General features: G+C 47.7%; 1 protein-coding gene across 1 annotated transcript in view; it reads right to left on the bottom strand.

The window, feature by feature from the left end:
- The window catches only part of CDYL2 (chromodomain Y like 2), an 89,317-nt gene that overhangs the window by 33,649 nt on the left and 37,149 nt on the right, over positions 1-18,519 (bottom strand). The window contains exon 3 of the mRNA XM_029924214.1: positions 16,105-16,693. Within this exon, the coding sequence (XP_029780074.1) occupies positions 16,105-16,693 (589 nt within the window). The remainder of the gene's footprint in view (positions 1-16,104; positions 16,694-18,519) is intronic.

Here is an 18,519-nt window from a genome sequence, read left to right as displayed (position 1 = left end):
GGGAGAGGCCAGGACCGGGAGAGGCCAGGACCGGGAGAGGCCAGGACCGGGAGAGGCCAGGACGGGGAGAGGCCAGGACAGGGAGAGGCCAGGACCAGGGAGAAGTCAGGACCAGGGAGAAGCTAGAACCCAGAGAAGCTAGGAAGCCACATGAGCTCCTGAACAAGAGTCTCCTTGATGATAACATGAGGTTCACAGTACCTGCTCTTCAGGGATGTTTTTTTTTAAGTTCATTTATGATTTGGTGGAGGTGGACACACATGTGTGAGCCGAGAAGGGGCAGAGAGACAGGGAGAGAGAGGGATCTCAAGCAGCCTCTGTGCTGTCAGTGCAGAGCCTGACTCGGGGCTCCATCCATGAACCGTGAGATCATGACCTGAGCCTAGATCAAAAACCAAATGCTTAACCAGCTGAGCCACCCAGGTGCCCAGGGGTTGTTTTGAGTTCAGCTGAAGAACTAATGTAGGGTTAGCAAGGGCCTGGCTCACCCTAGGCGCTCCACGGATGCAGCTGAAGGACCCCGGTCATTCAACAAAAGGGGAATTCACTGGTGAGCCCTGACTGCCGTGCCCTCCCCGCCCCAAAGGCTGAGGCACAGACCCAGGATGAGGCACAGACCCAGGGGGTGGCATTCCAGGCGCAGAGGGGGACTGTGCAGCCGTAAATCAGGGTGAAGCCCAATAACAGGCCAGCAATGAGACCCCCTCCCCGACTCCCTCTCATGCGCTGCAAGCCTGGGTGGCCCACTCACCCACTCAGGGCCCTGTTTTCCTCACGTGGATCAGGAAAAAATGTTCCTGCCTCACAGGACTGGCACCAAGGAAAGTAAGTGATGTGGCTACATTCCTGGGACACAGGACAGTTTCCGTCCTTCTGCCTTCCAACCTTCCCACATTCCTTCCTTCAGACTAAACACAAAGGAGTATTTGACGTTACGAAGTTTCCATAAAATCACGCCCTGACACAGCCCCCCTGCTGCAAACATGCGGAAGTGGCAGGTAAATGCTGGGCTCACACACAAGATAACCATCTCTGTGACAGGCAGAATGTCGACACAAAGCACAATGTGGGGCTGGGGGGCCGGGAGAGCTGGGCAGGAAACACACTTGAGCGTGCCAGACACCCGGACCCACAGGAGAGGGGACCCAGGCCCATGGCCGGACTCCAGGGGATGGCAGGAGACCCCTGCCCCCCACCCAGTAAGAAAAGCACCTGCTGGCCACGGCCATGGCCACGGCTCTGTGCGGGGTTCCAGGCCAGGCAGAGGCAGACACAAACAGGGGGTACAGGGCAGAGAGAGAGCAACGAAAAATAAGATGAAAACTCCCTCTTGGAATGAGCCCGTACATCAGAATCCCAAAACCTGAAGACATCTAATGCGTAGAAACCTTGCCACCAAAATCAACACTTGTGACATAAATTGCTCCAGAGAAGATAAAACGAGTATTGAGGAATGATGTGAGAAGGACTTTAAAACAGGAACGCTTCAAATATTCAATGTGACAGATACGAGAAAAAACACATTCATTGGCAATAAACAAGAAATTCTCAGACAAAAGCAGACAGAAAAAAAATACAAGGGTGGGGGTAAGGTAAAGAACAACTAAAAAAGTAAACAGCTAATGGGAGAAAAATATTCATATATCACAGATCGAAGGCTAAGAACCCCAAACTGTAAGAAGTTATTTTTTTAATTAAAATAATTGAAGTTTATTTATTTTTGAGACAGTGAGAGAGAGAGAGAGAGAGACAGACAGACTGGGGGAGGGGCAGAGAGAGACAAAAAGAATCCCAAGGAGGCTCCATGGTCTTAGCACAGAGCCTGACCTGGAGCTCGAACCCATAAACCATGAGCTCATGACCTCAACTGAAATCCAGAGTTGGACACTTAACTGACTAAGTCACACAAGCACCCCTATTTTTTTAAGTTTTTTTTTTTTTTGAGTGAGAGCATGCAGAGGGCAGAGAGAGAGAGAGAAAGAGGGAGACAGAGAACCCCAAGCAGACTTCACACACTGTAGCGCAGAGCCCGATGCGGGGCTTGAACTCATGAACGGTGATCATGACCTGAGCTAAAATCAAGAGCAGGTGGCTTAATGAACCGAGTCACCCAGGTGTCCCCATGTAAGAAGTTTTAGAGTGGAGACAGAAGGCCTTGAATTCCTCCTTTAGTAAAGAGTGGACAGAAGATATGGGCAGGCACCCACAAATATTACTTGAAAATGGCCTTTAAATGTAAGACCTTGAGTTTAAAGACTCTTTTCTTTAAAACACAAATTTTGCATTATTAATGTACAGAGTGTCATAATGGAGTAAAAATTAAAACTATTTAGAGATACCATTTCTCAGCCACCTGCTTGGCAAAAGTTCAAAGTCCTGACACTCTGCTCTGCCAGAAAGGATGTGGGGAGTCGGGCACTCTCTTGATTGTGGGTAGCAGGCAAAATGGCAAACAGTGATGGAAGGAAATTTGGCAACATGTGACAAAAATGTTTATGCTGTTTATTCACCAATCCAATTCTAGAAATGTGGCAAAACATTTACCTCTAACAACACAAACATATGGGACTCCTAAGGTGACTCCTTACAGCACTACTTCCAATTGCAAAATGTTGAAATCTATCTAAACAATATCCAAGCCTAGGGTGGGGAAATAACTAGGGTGCATCCACACAATGAAATACTATGCAGCTGTAAATTTTAAAAATGAGCTTTTTCTCCATGAACTAATAAGGCATAGCTTCCAAAATATATCTTCAAGTGGAGAAAGGCAAGGTGCAAAATTACCTTTAATGTAAGAAAAAAGGGAAAGGGTGCCTGGGGTGGCTCAGGCATTTGAGTGTCCAACACTGGACTTTGGCTTAGACCATGATTTCATGGTTCATAAGTTCGAGCCCCCCATTGGGCTCGGCGCTGACAGTGTGGAGCCAGCTTGGGATTCGCTCTCTCCTATTCTCTCTTTCTGCACCTCCCACGCTCATGCTCTCTTAAAATAAACAAACTTAAAAAAGAAGAAGAAAGGGGAAACAGACAAATCTGATTTTTTTTTTCAAAAAGAAATACAGGAGGAATAAACCAGGAGACAATGAAACTGGTTACCCAAGTTCAGGTGGGCACAGGCAGTTGGCAGAGAGAACAGAGGAGAAGGGGTGAGAGAGGGCAGACTCTTCTCTGCGTCTTTTTAAGTCCCAGAAGTATGCTAAAACATGTCAAGAAAATAAAATTCACAAGGATGAATAAAAAGAAACTGACCTCAAATCAAAAGAAAGGAATTCAAATGAATAACATAAGTACACAGGGGGAGGATAGAGAACCAATATGAATGACTTTTGAATGCAATATTATGACTTACATCCCCTCAAACAAACCTTGAACCCTCCTTAGTGGGTTGTTGTGCATAGTGGTTAGGGCAGAGCAGTTCCAGAACTATTTTACAGGCAGTCTAGGTCTAGGGTTGAGCAAACAAGTAAATGCATGATGTTGTGGACAGATAGGGTTCTCTCGATGGAAGAAGGGTCAAAAGAATACAAAATGGGGGAAGGTGAAAAAGAATTCAGTGGAATTACAATGGAAGAAATTTGGGGATAATAGGAAAAATTGGAATATGGATCATATATTAAAGTATTGTATTGATGTTAAATTTCTGAAATTCATAACTGTGCTGTGTTGACTTAAGAGAACATCCTTTTTCTTAGAAAATACTCATACTGAATATTAAAAGGGAAAGAGGCATGATGTATGTAATCTATATTCAAATAGTTCAGAAAATGAATAATCTATACATAATTGGTATAATTACATATATACTCATACATTATGAGTATATATGTATGTGAGTCAATACCTAAACATACAATATACATACGTGTACATATACATAAACATATGGAGCAGGAGAGGGCAAACACGGTGAAATATTTAACATCCTGATGAACTGAAAAGAGCTTCTTCATGATGCTTTCTGTAAACTTTAAATTACTTCATTACTTTATTACTTTTTTATTTATTTATTTTAGAGACAGAGACAGAGCAAGCAAGTTATGGGGAGGAATAGAGAGAGAGGGAGAGAGAATCTTAAGCAGACTCCGTGCCCAGCACAGAGCTCAATGAGGGGCTTGATCCCATGACTCTGGGACCATGACCTGAGCCCAAGACTGAGCCCTGAGTCTGACGCTCAACCTACTGAGCCACTCAGGCGCCCTGTAAGCTTTAAATTACTTTAAAACGAAGTTAAACACACTTTTAAAAGCAAATATCCTGCAAATAAGAATCAAACTAAAATTCCATACATGAGGTAACTGTAAGAAAAGAATATTTGAGGGGCACTGGAGTGGCTCAGTTGGTTAACTGTCCACTCTTGATTTCAGCTCAGGTCACGATCTCATGCTTGTGGGATCAAGATCCACGTTGGGCTCTGCATTGAGCATGGAGCCTGTGTCAGATTCTATCTCTCCCTCTCTCTCTGCCCCTCTTCCTACTTATGCTTGCATGCTCTTTCTCTAAGTAAATAAATAAACATTTAAGATTAAAAAAAAGAATATTTGAAGAGGCAATAGCTGAGTGTTTTCTAGAACTTTAAAAAAATTCAAGTTCTTAGTTTGAAAGAGCACTCTGGTTATTAAGCAAGATAAAGAGACAAATAATAGTGAAACTGCAGAATGTCATGGGTAATGTCTTAAATTGCAACCTAGAGGGAAAAAACCCACATTATCAAAAAAAGGTTGACAAACTGAGAGCAACAGTGATAGCACTAGCCTGGAAAGAAAAAGGAACTTCTAGCATCAGAATACCAAGAATATAATGTCAACAAAGAATTCTATACCCAGCTAAAACAACATTTAAAAGCCTGAGTAAATGGACATTTTCAGATATCCCAATGCTAACAGCCTTTTATATACCAGAGTCTGAAAGAACTATAAAGAGAAAATCACCATATAAAACAGTTAATTCAGAGGAAGACATTGGACACAAGAAACAAAGTTGGTCTTAAAATTTTTCAATAAATATGATGACTGGCTATAAAAATAATAAACATAATCTTTGGTGTTTAACAACCTTGGGGACACAAAACAAAAACAATAAGTCCAATGAGAATTTAAAGCCAAGGAGTGTCCTCCTTGGTGTATTCAGTAGGAGGACATCGTATTTGTTTGAAAAACTTTATAGTTGAGCATGTACACTAAAATTTAAGAATGCAAATACAATCTGTGGCTGGCTTCCAAGTCAGTCCAGGGAGAGGGAACCTATAAAATGGACAATTCAATTAAAAAGCTTAAAAAGGTCAAAGTATTATGATGATTGTTCAGTTAAATTTTGCCAAACACTTGTCATGGTTTCCAGGCTAGCTTGTCAGATTCTGCCATTTGACACAGCTTTGGAAAGCTTTTCATTCCTCTTGACTTTTCCATTTTGTTTTAGAATGACTGTTACAGGTTTTATTTGGCTGTTTAACGCCAAATTCAGCTTTTTAATTATGGTTTCATGAACACTGCTGGGCAATGTGCAGTGTATGGTGTGCTTACCTGTCCACTCTAGAGCATGGCTTACAGGGTTTTTTAAGATGCTGTGCTGTAAAATACTGTCATATTTGTTATTTCCTGGTACAGTGTAGTTTTTCCCCTTTCATTTGAATAAAAAGCATGGCACCAAAAAAAAAAAAAAAGAGCTTAAAAAGATCAGGGGATTGGGATGGGAGAAGGAGAAGAGAAAAAAAATTAAATAAAAGAAAAAATCAAAATATATTAATAGTCACATTAATCTGAGAGAAGATTAGCTTACTATATTTAAAAATAGAGATAATCAGATTAAATAAAAGATGAAAGAATCTGGGTGTGTGAAGAATTCCCTAAGGAAGGAGCCTTCAAGAAAGAAAAGGTCATCTTAGTTCAGCTATAGGGAGAAGGAAACCTGGCCAATCAACCAAGAAATGGAGAAACGACTCCAGAAGTATCAAGAAATGGCACGCGCTTGTCAATGTGCATGAAGGCAAGGTGTGTCAGGAGATGCACGGCAGTTTGTAAGATACAGAAAGAGAAATGGGAAAACACGGGCAGTGCTCTCGGATGCGGGAAAGGCAGAGGTAAAGGGCTGGAGAAGGGCACAGAGGACTGGACAGATGAGAGACAGACCACAGGAGAGTTCTACCATAAGTATCCGTTTCAGGAAACACAGCCAGGCCAGGCAGGACTCAGGGTCTTTGCCCAATTTCCTCATCAAGACCATGTCAAGCCTCAGGCACAGAAGAGCACCAAGCTTCCTGTGGACAGGGAGGAAGGAAGGGACAATGTAGACAGACCATAGAGGATGCTACCCCCATCTGAGGGACGCACTGTCCATGCTGCTTCTACACTTGTGTGGTCTTTCTCAGATACTCAGACAACTCTGACTATCACGGACAGTGGGGCGGGGCTAGGAGAGTCTACACCTGCCCAGAACAATCCAAAATGGAGACTTCAGGGTCAGGACAACCTCATTCTCAATCCTTTCTCTCAATGGCTCACCATAAGCAACACCTCTATTTTCTCAGGTGCTTACTATGCGATTCACGTAGCTTCCCTCATCCAATTCTAACAACAACCCTGTAAGGCATAATTTTACCCCCATTTTACAGATGAGAAAACCAAAAGCCAAGGTCATCATGCCATCAGAAAGTTCCAGGATAGGGTTTAACCTTCCCCATCTTGATTTCAAATTTGGTGCTCAATTCAAGCACCAAGACTCAGATCTAACACTAGTCTTGGGCCCTCCCACTGCTGTTGGCTCTGCTTTTCTTCCAAAGAGCTCAGTCTTTGCTAAACAATACAGGAAGGAAATTTTGGACACTACACCTAGACTGGTGTCTTGTGATGATGCTCCCTAGCCAGGCTCATTTTGCTGTGCTATCATCGTCGTCTGTACACCTGCCTGATGCCCCCACTGAACTCTTTGGGGACGAGCCCAAGAGTTGCTCACCTGCATGTCTGGAAGACTGAGCACAGTGCCTGGTAGACAGCGACCACCAAATGAATACAAAGCATTCATCAGGGAAATGAATGAGTGACAAACAAATGTAGCAAGCCCATCATACTATGTGCCAGCCTCAAAATTAACACTTCTGACGTCGGGACCCATTCCGTATTCATTGCTCAACGTGTTGGTCACACTCCCACACCTGTGTATTAGTCCTGTGCATGAAAACATTTGTTTTTTGAAATCAGGTTGATCTCACACCTAGATGACTCATATCACATCTAGGCCTTCTGCCTCACAGCAGCCGAGCGAGATGTCACCTCTCAGAGACGCCCAGGGAAAGAGCAGTGTGAGCGTTATGAGTTTTCCCTCCCTTGCACAGAAAGTAGTAACACCACTTGTGGTCTGAGCCATCTGCACACAGAAGGAAGAAGTAGAGAGACTGAAGCCCTTCTCGGTACAGGAATGCCTACCTGCTGAAGGTCTCACCCCCTCAATGCGGCTCTGCTGTCACCTGCATGGTGATTCTTCCAGAGCAAAGTCCCCCGCCCTTTTTGTGACTGTTGGTAAGTCCTTTTTTTATAGCCTTTCTTTACTCTACCTTCCACCCTCCATTCAGCATATAATTAGCAGGTGCCTATTCCATGCCTGGCACCTGAGACGCACTGATGGGCAAACACAGATAGGGCTCCTGCCTTCAGTGTTGTCTAACAGAACCGTCTGCAGTGATGGAAATGGTCTATATCTGCACCGCCCAGTACAGTAATCGATAGTCATGGATGGCTATTGAAATTTTAAAATTTTTGTTTGATTTCAATTCACTGAAATCTAAACGCATGTGACCAGGAGCCACCACATGGGCCAGTGCAGGGAGCCACGCTGCAGGACAAATGTCTTGTACGCCTCGTGAATCCTAACATGCCTTTTCTCCAAGGGCTCACTGCCTCCTCACCTTCAGATTCTTCAGGACAAGGACCATGTTGGTCGTTCTTTTTTTTTTAATTAAAAAATTGTTTTAAGTTTATTTTTTATGTTTCTATATATACAGTGAGAGAGAGAAACAGAATCCGAAGCAGGCTCCAGGCTCTGACCTGTCAGCACAGAGCCCGACGTGGGGCCCGAACTCACGAACTGTGAAATGGTCATTCTTAAATCTCTGGAGCCAGAGTGCCCAGCACACAGAAGTGGCTCAGTCATTGCTGAATCAGCGAATGGGTGGGTAAATGAACAGGTGCTACACATACAATGGAGGGCCTGTAGAAGCTTCTGTCCCCAGATGTAAGGAGAGACTGAGCACCGAAGGCCGGAGAGCAGGAGAGGGGTGTGCTGCTGGCATCACAGGAAGATGCAAGCCCAGGCATGGCCCTTCCTGCCCATTCTCCCTGCGGCTCCCGTCCCCGCCAGCAGATCCACAGAGAGAAGGGAGGGCTGGGACCACCTCAAGGGCAATGCCCACCAGGGCCCGGCAGCTGCTGCCTGCCAGGCCCTGGGCTCAGCTCCATGGCTGCGCAAAGACGTCTTATCGACTGCAGGGTTAGGGTCTTCCAGCCGCAGTTCTCAGAAGAGAAAGTGATAGTTCTGGTGCATGAGAGCCATTTCCTGGTCTGTGGTTGACTCACCAAAGATCTCTAAAGCGTCGGGGACCATTCTGAGAGCACGCTGAGCGGGGAAGGGCGGGGAGGGGAGGAGCAAGGTTTACGTGTCCAGCACATCGCACCTCGGTGGGGGGAGGGAGATCTGACTCGGCAGTTGGGGACAGCAGCGTCTTGCAACAGAAGAAGGGTGCTCAATGGTCAGGGTCTTCAGAGGTAGGGGGTGGGGGCTGCACTGGAAAAGACCCTGCCCCAAATCATTACACCCACTGAGAGGTCCAAGAGCCCCATCTGCACCTGAACTCAATGTATGGCTGGTCACTGTCCCAGCCCCTAACTGTCCCTGAATTCAAGAGCAAAGCCCAAACTGACAGATCAGTTTTTAAAACTCATACTTAGCAAAGTTCGCCATCATCTGGCATGTAATAATGACGCCTCCTGGCAGGCCATGAAGTTGAGGAAAGTTGAGGTTCCAAAATTACTTAGAACTGCGGGGAGGGATGGACTGTACATCTGTTTTATTTTTTCCATAATATTTTATTGTCAAATTGTTTTCCATACAACACCCAGTGCTCTTCCCCTCAAGTGCCCTCCACCATCACCACCACCTGTCCTCCCCCCTCCCCCCCAACCCTCAGTTCATTCTCAGCATTCAATAGTCTCTCAAGTTCTGCATCCCTCTCTCTCCCCAACTCTCTGTCCCTCCTCCACTCCCCCTGGTTCTCCATTAGGTCTCTCTTGTTTTCCTGCTAGACCTATGAGTGCAAACATATGGTTTCTGTCCTTCTCTGTCTGGCTTACTTCACTCAGGATGGACTGTACATCTTATGCTCATGGTCAGATGATTAAATGTTTCAAACAGGAGAGCCAAGCATGAATCCGCTATGCAAAACACCTGATGGAAAATAACTTTGTCCACAGGCCACACCACGTCTCCTGTGCTAAAACACTTCCAGAGCCACGCCCACCCCCAAAGCACTATCACACCAGAATCCTAGACCTCGGAGGGGCTCCCAGGGTCTTCAAAGTGCACAGTGACTCTTTAAAATCCACTTTCTCATCTTCTCTTGCCGCAGCTCTGCTCCCAGCCCCTGCCGGGGAGCATCACCTGTCTGCCAAGTTGACCTCACCCCTGCGCCTAAAACTCCCTCCTCCCGGGAGGGCCTGACGTCTCGGGAGCTCCCTGCCCCTCCCTGCTCCCGGGCCACTGCGTCAGCTGCACCCTGGCCTGGCCCCCAAATCACACGTGGGATCCTCAGGGCCACCTGAAAGATTCTCTCCCTTCCCCCCACAAGTGCCTGCCAGCACACTGTCCAGCCCTTGACTTCCTTGACTTCTCAGCACACTCAGCTTTGCAGCTGGTCATCTGGGACCTTCTGATCCCTTAATCGGCTTCGTGAGCTTCAAATTCTCGGGAAGGTGAGGCGAGCACCCACACACGGTGGGCACAGGTAAGCCCCTCGTTAACTGAATTGTAGAGAAAGTGATCTCAAGAAGCTAAAAATAAAAAAAGCATTTTTTTTTTTCACTTTTACTTGAAAGAGAGAGAGAGCACACAAACCAGGGAGAGGGGAGAGGGGAAGCAGGAAACAGAGAACCTTCAGCGGGTTCCATGCCGACCCTGACGTGGGGCTTGAGTCCATGACCCTGGGATCATGACCAGAGCCAAAACCAAGTGGATGCTCAACTGACTGAGCCACCCAGGCACCCCAAGAAATCATAGCCTTCCTGTGAGAAGCAACAAGGGCGAGTCCCTGATGTGGCCCCCACGCCCCCCAAATCAGGGCATGAGCTTGTCAGGGATCAGGGTTCCGGACTGCCTTGTCCCGCCGCCCAGCCAGCAGGGCAGTGATGTAGAGCCCAGCCCTGGAGTCAAACTGCCTGGCTTCCTCTCCTGGTCCCAAACCTGGGCACACGTACCCACAGTGTCCTCCTCTGTAAAATGGGTAGAACAACAAGAGTGACCTCACGGGACCCTACGAGGATCACAGAAAGTATTTCGTAATCCCCACAGCCTCCTCATAGGGGAGTCCTCATACTCATTTTTTTTTGAAATTTTATTATTTTTTTTTTACTTTATAAAGTTTCATATTTCTTTAACATATGCAATTATTTTCCATCATTTACAATATAGTAGTTACAATGACACTCCAAACAGAAAAGCAAAGTAAAAAATCAAAACACCAACTTCTGTTTCATGTAATTAGACTTATATAGAAATTAGAAGGTTAAGTAACAACTAGTTAATCACCTAATTTCACAGCTATCTGAAGTGGCGATTGTTATATAGCAGCTTATCTATGATACATTCAAGAGAAATGATACAATGTATTACTTGTTCATAAGCTACAACACAGCCTGCTTAATACCTTTCCTTAAATTCCACCTCTATACTACATTAAACGAAGTGGCTTTGACAACACCAAAGACTTAATCATCCATTTCCTACATAAAAGGTAGCTACTTTTTTGCATGGTCCTCATCCTCTTAAGACGTTCAGCTGAACAACTTTTCACTCCACAAACTTTCAACAACGGTTCTTGTGAATACCAACTCTGGGTCCCGAGCAGACGCGCTCCCTCTCTTTCCAGCACCACCATCTGTTATTCGCATCTCCACCCTCTTGGCGCCTACTAGTCAGAGCCATGGTCCTGCAGATGAGGCCCTGGACCAGCAGCAGCATCTGGGAACTTTCTAGAAATGCAGACTCTCGGGCTGGACTTCACATCTACTATATCACTCTGGGGGTTAGCATAGCAATCTTGTGGGTCTTTTTAAAATTTTTTTAATGTTTATTTATTTTTGAGAGACAGAGCATGTGTGGGGCCCAGGAGGTGGGGCGAGAGAGGGAGACACAGAATCGGAAGCAGGCTCCAGCTGTCAGCACAGAGCCCGACGTGGGTCTCGAACGGGCGAGCAGCGAGGTCCTGACCTGAGTCAAAGTTGGACACTCAACTGACTGAGCCCCCCAGGTGCCCCCACACTCTGGTGTTTTAACACACCCTTCAGGAGATTCTGATGCCGGCTCCGTGAGTGAGAGCCCTACATTCTTAAAACCCACAGGGCGTTACCCAACCTCCTGTTGGGTTCTGAGGGGCTTTTAAAGGATGGCTATTCCCCTGCAATCAGTAAAGAGGAAGAAGATAATCATGTTGGAAGAGGAGTAGCAAAAAGATACACAAACAACACAGGAATGAAAGCTGACATCGTTTTGAAAGCTCAATGGAGACAAAATGGCAGTTGCCTGTTTATCTGGGATGGCGCATTCAACGTCAGGACAACTCTGAAAACACTTGATGAAGCCATGTCTGAGAGGCAGTGCCCCAGCGACAGACGACCGTCATCAGGATTCGAGGAAAAGGATCCTCAAAATTCAAAGAAACGTGACCACGGGACCACAGGATCAGCATCAACAGCGGACGTGCTATTGGCCTCGCGGACACTGGGAAAACGCTGGGCGTCTGTGGGCCAGGCTAGGGCTCCGAGTGGAAGGCCGGCTCCTAGTTAGGGGAGCTGCCACAGGACAGAGCCCGTCATCTAAGGCACTGATGCTTTGATCTGTTCCGACAAGAGAGTGCTAACCCGTTCTCCTGGACCAGACCATGGCACAAGCTAGCTAACGCAACAGCTTCTCCATATAGATGAAACCTGTGTGTTTTAGGGGAGAGAAAAAGTGAGAAGGAGGGGGAGAGAGAGATGTCCAGCACAAAAGTACATCAGCAGCAAGAAGTGGTGTCAGGTTTTAAACCTCGGAAGGACCCATTCACATTCCCATTTAACCTTAAAATACCCGGTGTCTCGGGCTCTCCCAAGAAACGGATCCAGGAACCGTCCGTTGCCGACAACCAAATGCCTCCTCTGGAACTAGTGTATGCTTAGGATTCAGCAGTGAGAATGCATAACCCACACCTGCCCCTGAGAGCTGGAGTCACTGGATTTGGGGTGGAGCCCATTTTTTAACAAGCTCCCCAAGGGTTATGGAGGCAGACGGGTCCAGACCACAGAGCCATTTGTCACAGAGGAGAGAGAAGCAAGAGCAGGACGGAGCCGCCGCATACACACTTCCCAAACGCTCTTGGGGAAAATGCAGTCTGAAACCAAAACACCCCCACCCCCACCGCCAGAGCCCCGATTTAGCATTTGTTCCCACAGCACAAATCAAGGAAGTCAGCAGTAAATGAGTAACGTGTTACATAAGTTGCTTTTCTGTATGCAGAACCTTAATTCACCAACGAGAAGTTGAAATCATAAAAAAAGTAAGCCCGCCCCCAAAACAAATGCCGGGAAAGCGAAGCCAGGATCTCCCCATCACCTTCTGCCAGGCAAAGATAAGCCTGCTCCGGGCTGCAGACCCCACAGGCTCACCTTGAGCCACTAGGGACTGGATCCTTTGGGGGAGGTGGGGGGAGAGCGGATGCTCAGGTTTCCACACGGGCATGGACACTGGCTTCATGGAGACTTTTCTCTGGTTGAAAACCTGAACCCAGGGGCACCTAGGGGGCTCAGTCGGCTAAGCATCCGACTTTGGCTCAGATCATGATCTCACGGTTTGTGGGTTCAAGCCCTGCATCAGGCTCTGTGCCGACAGCTCAAAGCCTGGAGCCTGTCTTCGGATTCTGTCTCTCCTTCTCTCTCTTCCCCGCCCCAACTCATGCTCTGTTTCTCTCTGTCTCAATAATAAATAAAAACATAAAAAATTTTTTAAAAGAAAAGAAAACCTGAGTAGAGTCATGCTTTGTTTGACTGCACCTCTGGCCCCTTGCTGGCAAGTTCTGGAACCACAAAACCCCTCAGTCTTATCTAAAAACCCAAACCGCTTTCTCTCTTTGGCAAGGATTCCCAGTCTTTTCCTTTCCCCAATTTCCCCAGAACCTACACAATAAGCTAGTTCTAACTAGAACGTTAAAGGCTGACAGTGTTTGGAGAATTTATCTATCAGCCCAGGGACCACAGAAGATGCGAATGTGGGCACGGCAAAGGTAAACCATGTACGGAACGTACACGTCGCCTCTTCCCATGAGCCAGTCTCAGGCCCTTCTCAACACTGACATGGAGCCGTGTTCTCTCACCTTAACTGGAGAGTAAACTCTAAGTTACAGATACCTTTTAAGTTTAGTTATTTAGTTTGAGAGTGAGAGGGAGAACAGGGCAGGGGGCAGAGAGGGAGAGAGAGAGACTCCCAAGCAGGCTCCGTCTGTCAGCACAGAGTCCGATGTGGAGCTTGAACTCATGAACCATAAGATCATGACCTGAACCAGTATAAAGAGTCAAACACATAACCAACTGAGCCACCCAGGTATTCCTAAACTGTGAGTTCTGGAGGGAGAAGTCCCTATCTTTTCACTGCTCTACTCCAAACACCTAGGGTGGTGGCTTGGCCTTAGCAAGTGCTGAAAAAACAAAACAAAAACCAAAAACAACCCCACTGAATTGACTTAAATTGACACCTGATGTGAACTTCCATTGCCACCCCCATCTTGCCACAGAGCACGTTTCAAAAATGCTTTAGAGTCACATGGGATGCTTGTTAAAAAAAAACCCACCTTGTGGGCTCCACCCCAGACTTAGTAAGTCAGACTCCACGAGACCTTCATTTTCTACAAGGCGCTGGGTGATCTTACACACGTAACATCTGAGAATCGCAGCCTTAACCTTGCCGGGGAATCTCAAGGACACCAATACTAGGGAAGGTGATTAAGCCAAAGAGCCCTTGGAGAACACCCCAAACAGAACAAAACAGAGGCAGGTTGCTTCCTCCTTTCCTCCCAGGCAAGGGCCCAAGTGGAGGAGGTTCAATGTCAGGGGAGAAAAAAATGAGGCCAGTAAGAGACCAGAGACAAGAAAGGTCTAGAGAAGCTTCTGGAGTCAGGCCGGGATTGAAGACGGCCACGTCGGATCCCGGCAGACTCCTCCCTGGCCTCTCCCCTGCTCACGGGGCACCACTGGCAGATCATGAACCAGGGGGCACCGACCAGGCCCAAAGATGGAGGGCAACTTGGGAAAGCTGTGTGGAAGGAGAGGAAGGTCCCGCGTCCCCCTGCAGTCTGGCGGCTGCCGTCAGCGAGCCTCCTCCCCCGTGCTGTTCCTCCCCCATCCCGAGGTGGCCACATGTGAAGCAGGGCAGGGGACCGTGCCCGCAGGGGGGCCCCTGCACCCACACCAAGGAGCCTCCGACGTCCCCCCCCACAAGCCACCCTCCCGAGCCGGGGAATCCCTCTCCCGCAGGCAGCTGTCGTGGAACGTCAGACACGGCTGTTTATGCCAGGCCTCATTTACACAAGCCCACTCCTCCCCGAGAGATGAATTTTTAAAACAAACAGCTTTTACATATGTTAGCAGGCAGAGTCATGTCAGCATCAGGGATCCCCAGACGGAAACATGAGTCAATCTGGGGCAGACACTGCTAAATAAATCCTGTTTGGGTGAAATCCCTCCCTCCAGAGAAAGGCATCGCTCAGCTTCCCCCGCAAGGTTCCCTCAAGGCCGTGGGGCTCTCTCTGCCCTGAGCACTCCGAACTCGGATATCACCACCGTGCTCCCGGGCATCTCCTGCATCGCCCCCTCCTGGGAGCACTGCCAGCCCATCCCACCTGCGCCCCACACCCCTACTAGCACACACACTCTGCTTCGACGTCGGGCATCGATGCCCCTGCTCTGTCGGGAACTGGTTGTCCGCGCTCATCCCAGGGCTTAGGGCTCTGAATGCCACCACCACCAAGACCCGAGAAATAGCATGCGTGAAACAGGTGCAGGTGGCCTGTCTGGCAGACCCAGGCCACTAAGGCCCAGTCAACGAGTGACTTCACCGTTGAGGAAATGACAGGTTTGGGGGTTTCAATTACCTTTTGCCTCCTCTTTCCCTAACTCTGCCTGCGGGGACTGGGTGAGAGGGAGGGATTCTGTGCCTCGGCTGCGTTGCTTCCAGAGGGGAGCAAGGAGGTGCAAGGCCAGAGAATTAGCAGAGGACGGGGCCAGGGCAGCATTCAGACCTACTCTAGACATGGGGCCAGGTCACCCATGCCGGCGACAGAGGAGGGGCCGGAGGCTCCCGCTGAAGCCCGGGCCTGGAGAAGTTCACGTTCAAACTGGGTCTGAGAAAAGAGATGGCCAGGCCCTGCCCTTCTGGGCTCCATGGTTTTGGAGGGGGATGCTGAATCAGACCGAAAGCAAAGCCTCTAGGAAGTGCATGCTACCGTACAGAGGCGCTGGCCGGCGCCCAGGGGACATGAGTGAGGACTGCGAGCAGCCCCAGAACAGGGGCTCTCCAGTGGTTACCGTGGGCTTGGGTGTGTTCGAGGAGTCAGGGATTCTCAGCCCACTACAGGCCTGGGCGGGAGCATCGGCGGCTTGACCTCCGCACGTGCACAGCCGTCCGCAACCAGCGAGGGCCTGTGACCAAGTCCGCACGCTCTAGGTGAGGGGGGGAGGGAGCCGGAAGGAGAATGCCTGCCCAGCTTAGACTTGGGCTTTAGCGGGGAGGTCTCTCGTACTCCCCTTAGGCCGCATGCAAAGCCCCCGGCCACCACGGCCAGAACCAAACACAGGAGAAAGACAAGCCACCTACCGAGCCCGTTCTCCGCCAGTGCCGCGTGGTTCACGCCACACTCCGCCAGGTCTTGCCCTCCGACGTCATTCAGATCCAAGCCGGGCTGATGGGATCCGTTTCCAAAGTGCCTCTCGTCCTTCTCGGAACCCGTGTCTCCGTTTTCCATCCCATTCTGAGCCTTTTTCAGCGGCATTATTTGCAAACCGCTGGGGGTAGTCCTGTAAGACACGGTCTTGGTGGCCCTGTCACCTCCCGCGGGGGGCTTGGCTGAATACCCTTTCTTCGGCTTGGACAGGGAAGGGTTGATCCGCTTCCGTTTATGGGACGTCCCTTTGCTTTTCCCGGATTCTGAAGGTCTGTGGGAGAGTTTCTCGGCCGATGGGCCCCGGCCGTCACGCAGGAGCTTGGAGGTGCCGGCCTGCTTCCCTGACTTGATTCTTTTGTCCTTGGACACATGCAGCCCGTTGAATTCGTCGATAAACTCCTCACAGTGCAACAGATGGTGCTCTGGCTCCCACGTGTCCTCCGTGCTGCCGTAGCCTTTCCATCGGATGAGATACTCCCATTTTCCTTTCTTGTTCTTCCTCTTGTCTACAATCCTTTCGACCTGAGACACGAGATGAAGAGAGTCAGGAAAGGGGGGAAAGGGGGAGAGGAGAGACATCAGCTCCAAGCAACGTCAGCCTGAAGCCCTCAGGACAGAGACACACGGGCCAGGGCACAAGCCGCTCACCACAGGAAGCTTACACTTCCAGGAGTGTTCAAGAAGGCTGGTTTATTTTAGGATATCATGGAATGGAACCAAAGGCACTCGGCTGTTTCCCATGACAACTGTGTGAAGCCAGGCCTGGCTGGTGGCATCTGCCTGTCCATCCAAGGTTTACTCTTGCTTGAAATCACAGCACGGGCTTTCACGAAAGATCTTTATTCTTTTCATTGCACGGAAGTAAAATCAGACATTTGGGGACCAGTTTGGTGTGACTTTTTCACCCTTACATAGTGAGTAACATTTATTGAGCATTTACATGGTGGGCACTACGCAAATGTATCCTTATTTACAATAATATGAATGATGAGTCAGACTCATTGATGTGACTAAATGCTGGGCATGGATGGTCCATGTCATTTTCCCCGGAGGACAACCCAGTGCGGTCAGTAGGTGTTTGTAATCCCCGCTCTACACTTAAGGAAACGAGGCTTCAGGGAGATTAAGTCACTCAACTAAGTCCCAAGCTGGTAAGGGCAGAGCTGGGATTTGAACCACTCTTACCCCAGACTTATTTTCTCAATCACAGGCCATACCAACTCTACTACAAAAATCTTCCATACTGACCAAAAATGACTTGAATCAACAAAACCCAACACCCCCTCCCCAACAGGTACGTCACGTGATAGGTAACACTTGTTGGGAGACTATTCTATGCCTTGTGTAACCCCATGGGTGTAACTGCTATTATTCCTCTTTGGTAGATGAAGTGACTGAGTGTGACGTAACCTGCCTACCAGGCAGGGCTCTGTGGCAGTGGAGGTGAGGTCTAAACCTGAATCCATCTGGCTCTACAATTCTGTGCCACCATCCACATACCTTCCAAGGTATGAAAATCTCCCGTCTTCAAGTAATATCTTGGAAGAACACACTTAGGAAAATGCCAGTCCTGATGCTAATAACCCGTCTACCAAGGAGAAGGACATGTGAGGGTTCCTTTATTATCTTGTCAACTTGGCCCTAAACATAAAATTCTTTAAATTAAAAAAAAAATGACAGAAAATACCCGATGCTCTACCCTTAAAAAAGCTAAATTTCAATGAAAAAATTAAAGAACTATATCCAAAAGCTGATTATATTTCAATGTCAACATAATGGCGTTTGGACCCCATGAAATTAATAAGTGAGGAGGAAGTCCATGAAACTCATGAAGAGAAAAACAAAGGGAGGAGGAAGACGTCAGTACAAGTATCGTTGATCATATTTCCAGATGGGTACCAAGTACATGAGGGTTCGCTACATGACTGTTGATGTGTTTGAATTTTTAGGCTTAAAATTTTCATTAATAAAAAGTAAAAATAACTTTGAAAAGTAAGATTGTCTCCCAATGGTTTATGTACAACAGAGGCTCTGCGAAATAATTAAACGATTTTCATTGCTTTGCACTTAATAAATATGCAAATAGCTAGGCCTTGCTGCCTCTTCAAACACTGTTTCTTTAGAGACAATTTAAATGGTTTCCTTAATTGATTTATCTGCAATCAAATTGGCCTATTTCTATTAAAACTCCTTTCCTTACAAAATGCTCTGTGAACATCTGTTTTAGATTTATTACATAATTTTTAGATGTATCAGACAAACTCTATAACAGTTTAAAAAAGTAAAACCATGCCAAGCTAACCCAGCTTCCGATCTCTGGATCAAAGAATGGAGCTGGTTGAGGATTC

The sequence above is a fragment of the Suricata suricatta genome, chromosome 16 (assembly GCF_006229205.1).
Source record: "Suricata suricatta isolate VVHF042 chromosome 16, meerkat_22Aug2017_6uvM2_HiC, whole genome shotgun sequence".
Classification (NCBI taxonomy): domain Eukaryota; kingdom Metazoa; phylum Chordata; class Mammalia; order Carnivora; family Herpestidae; genus Suricata; species Suricata suricatta.
This window is presented reverse-complemented; position numbering and strand designations above follow the sequence as displayed.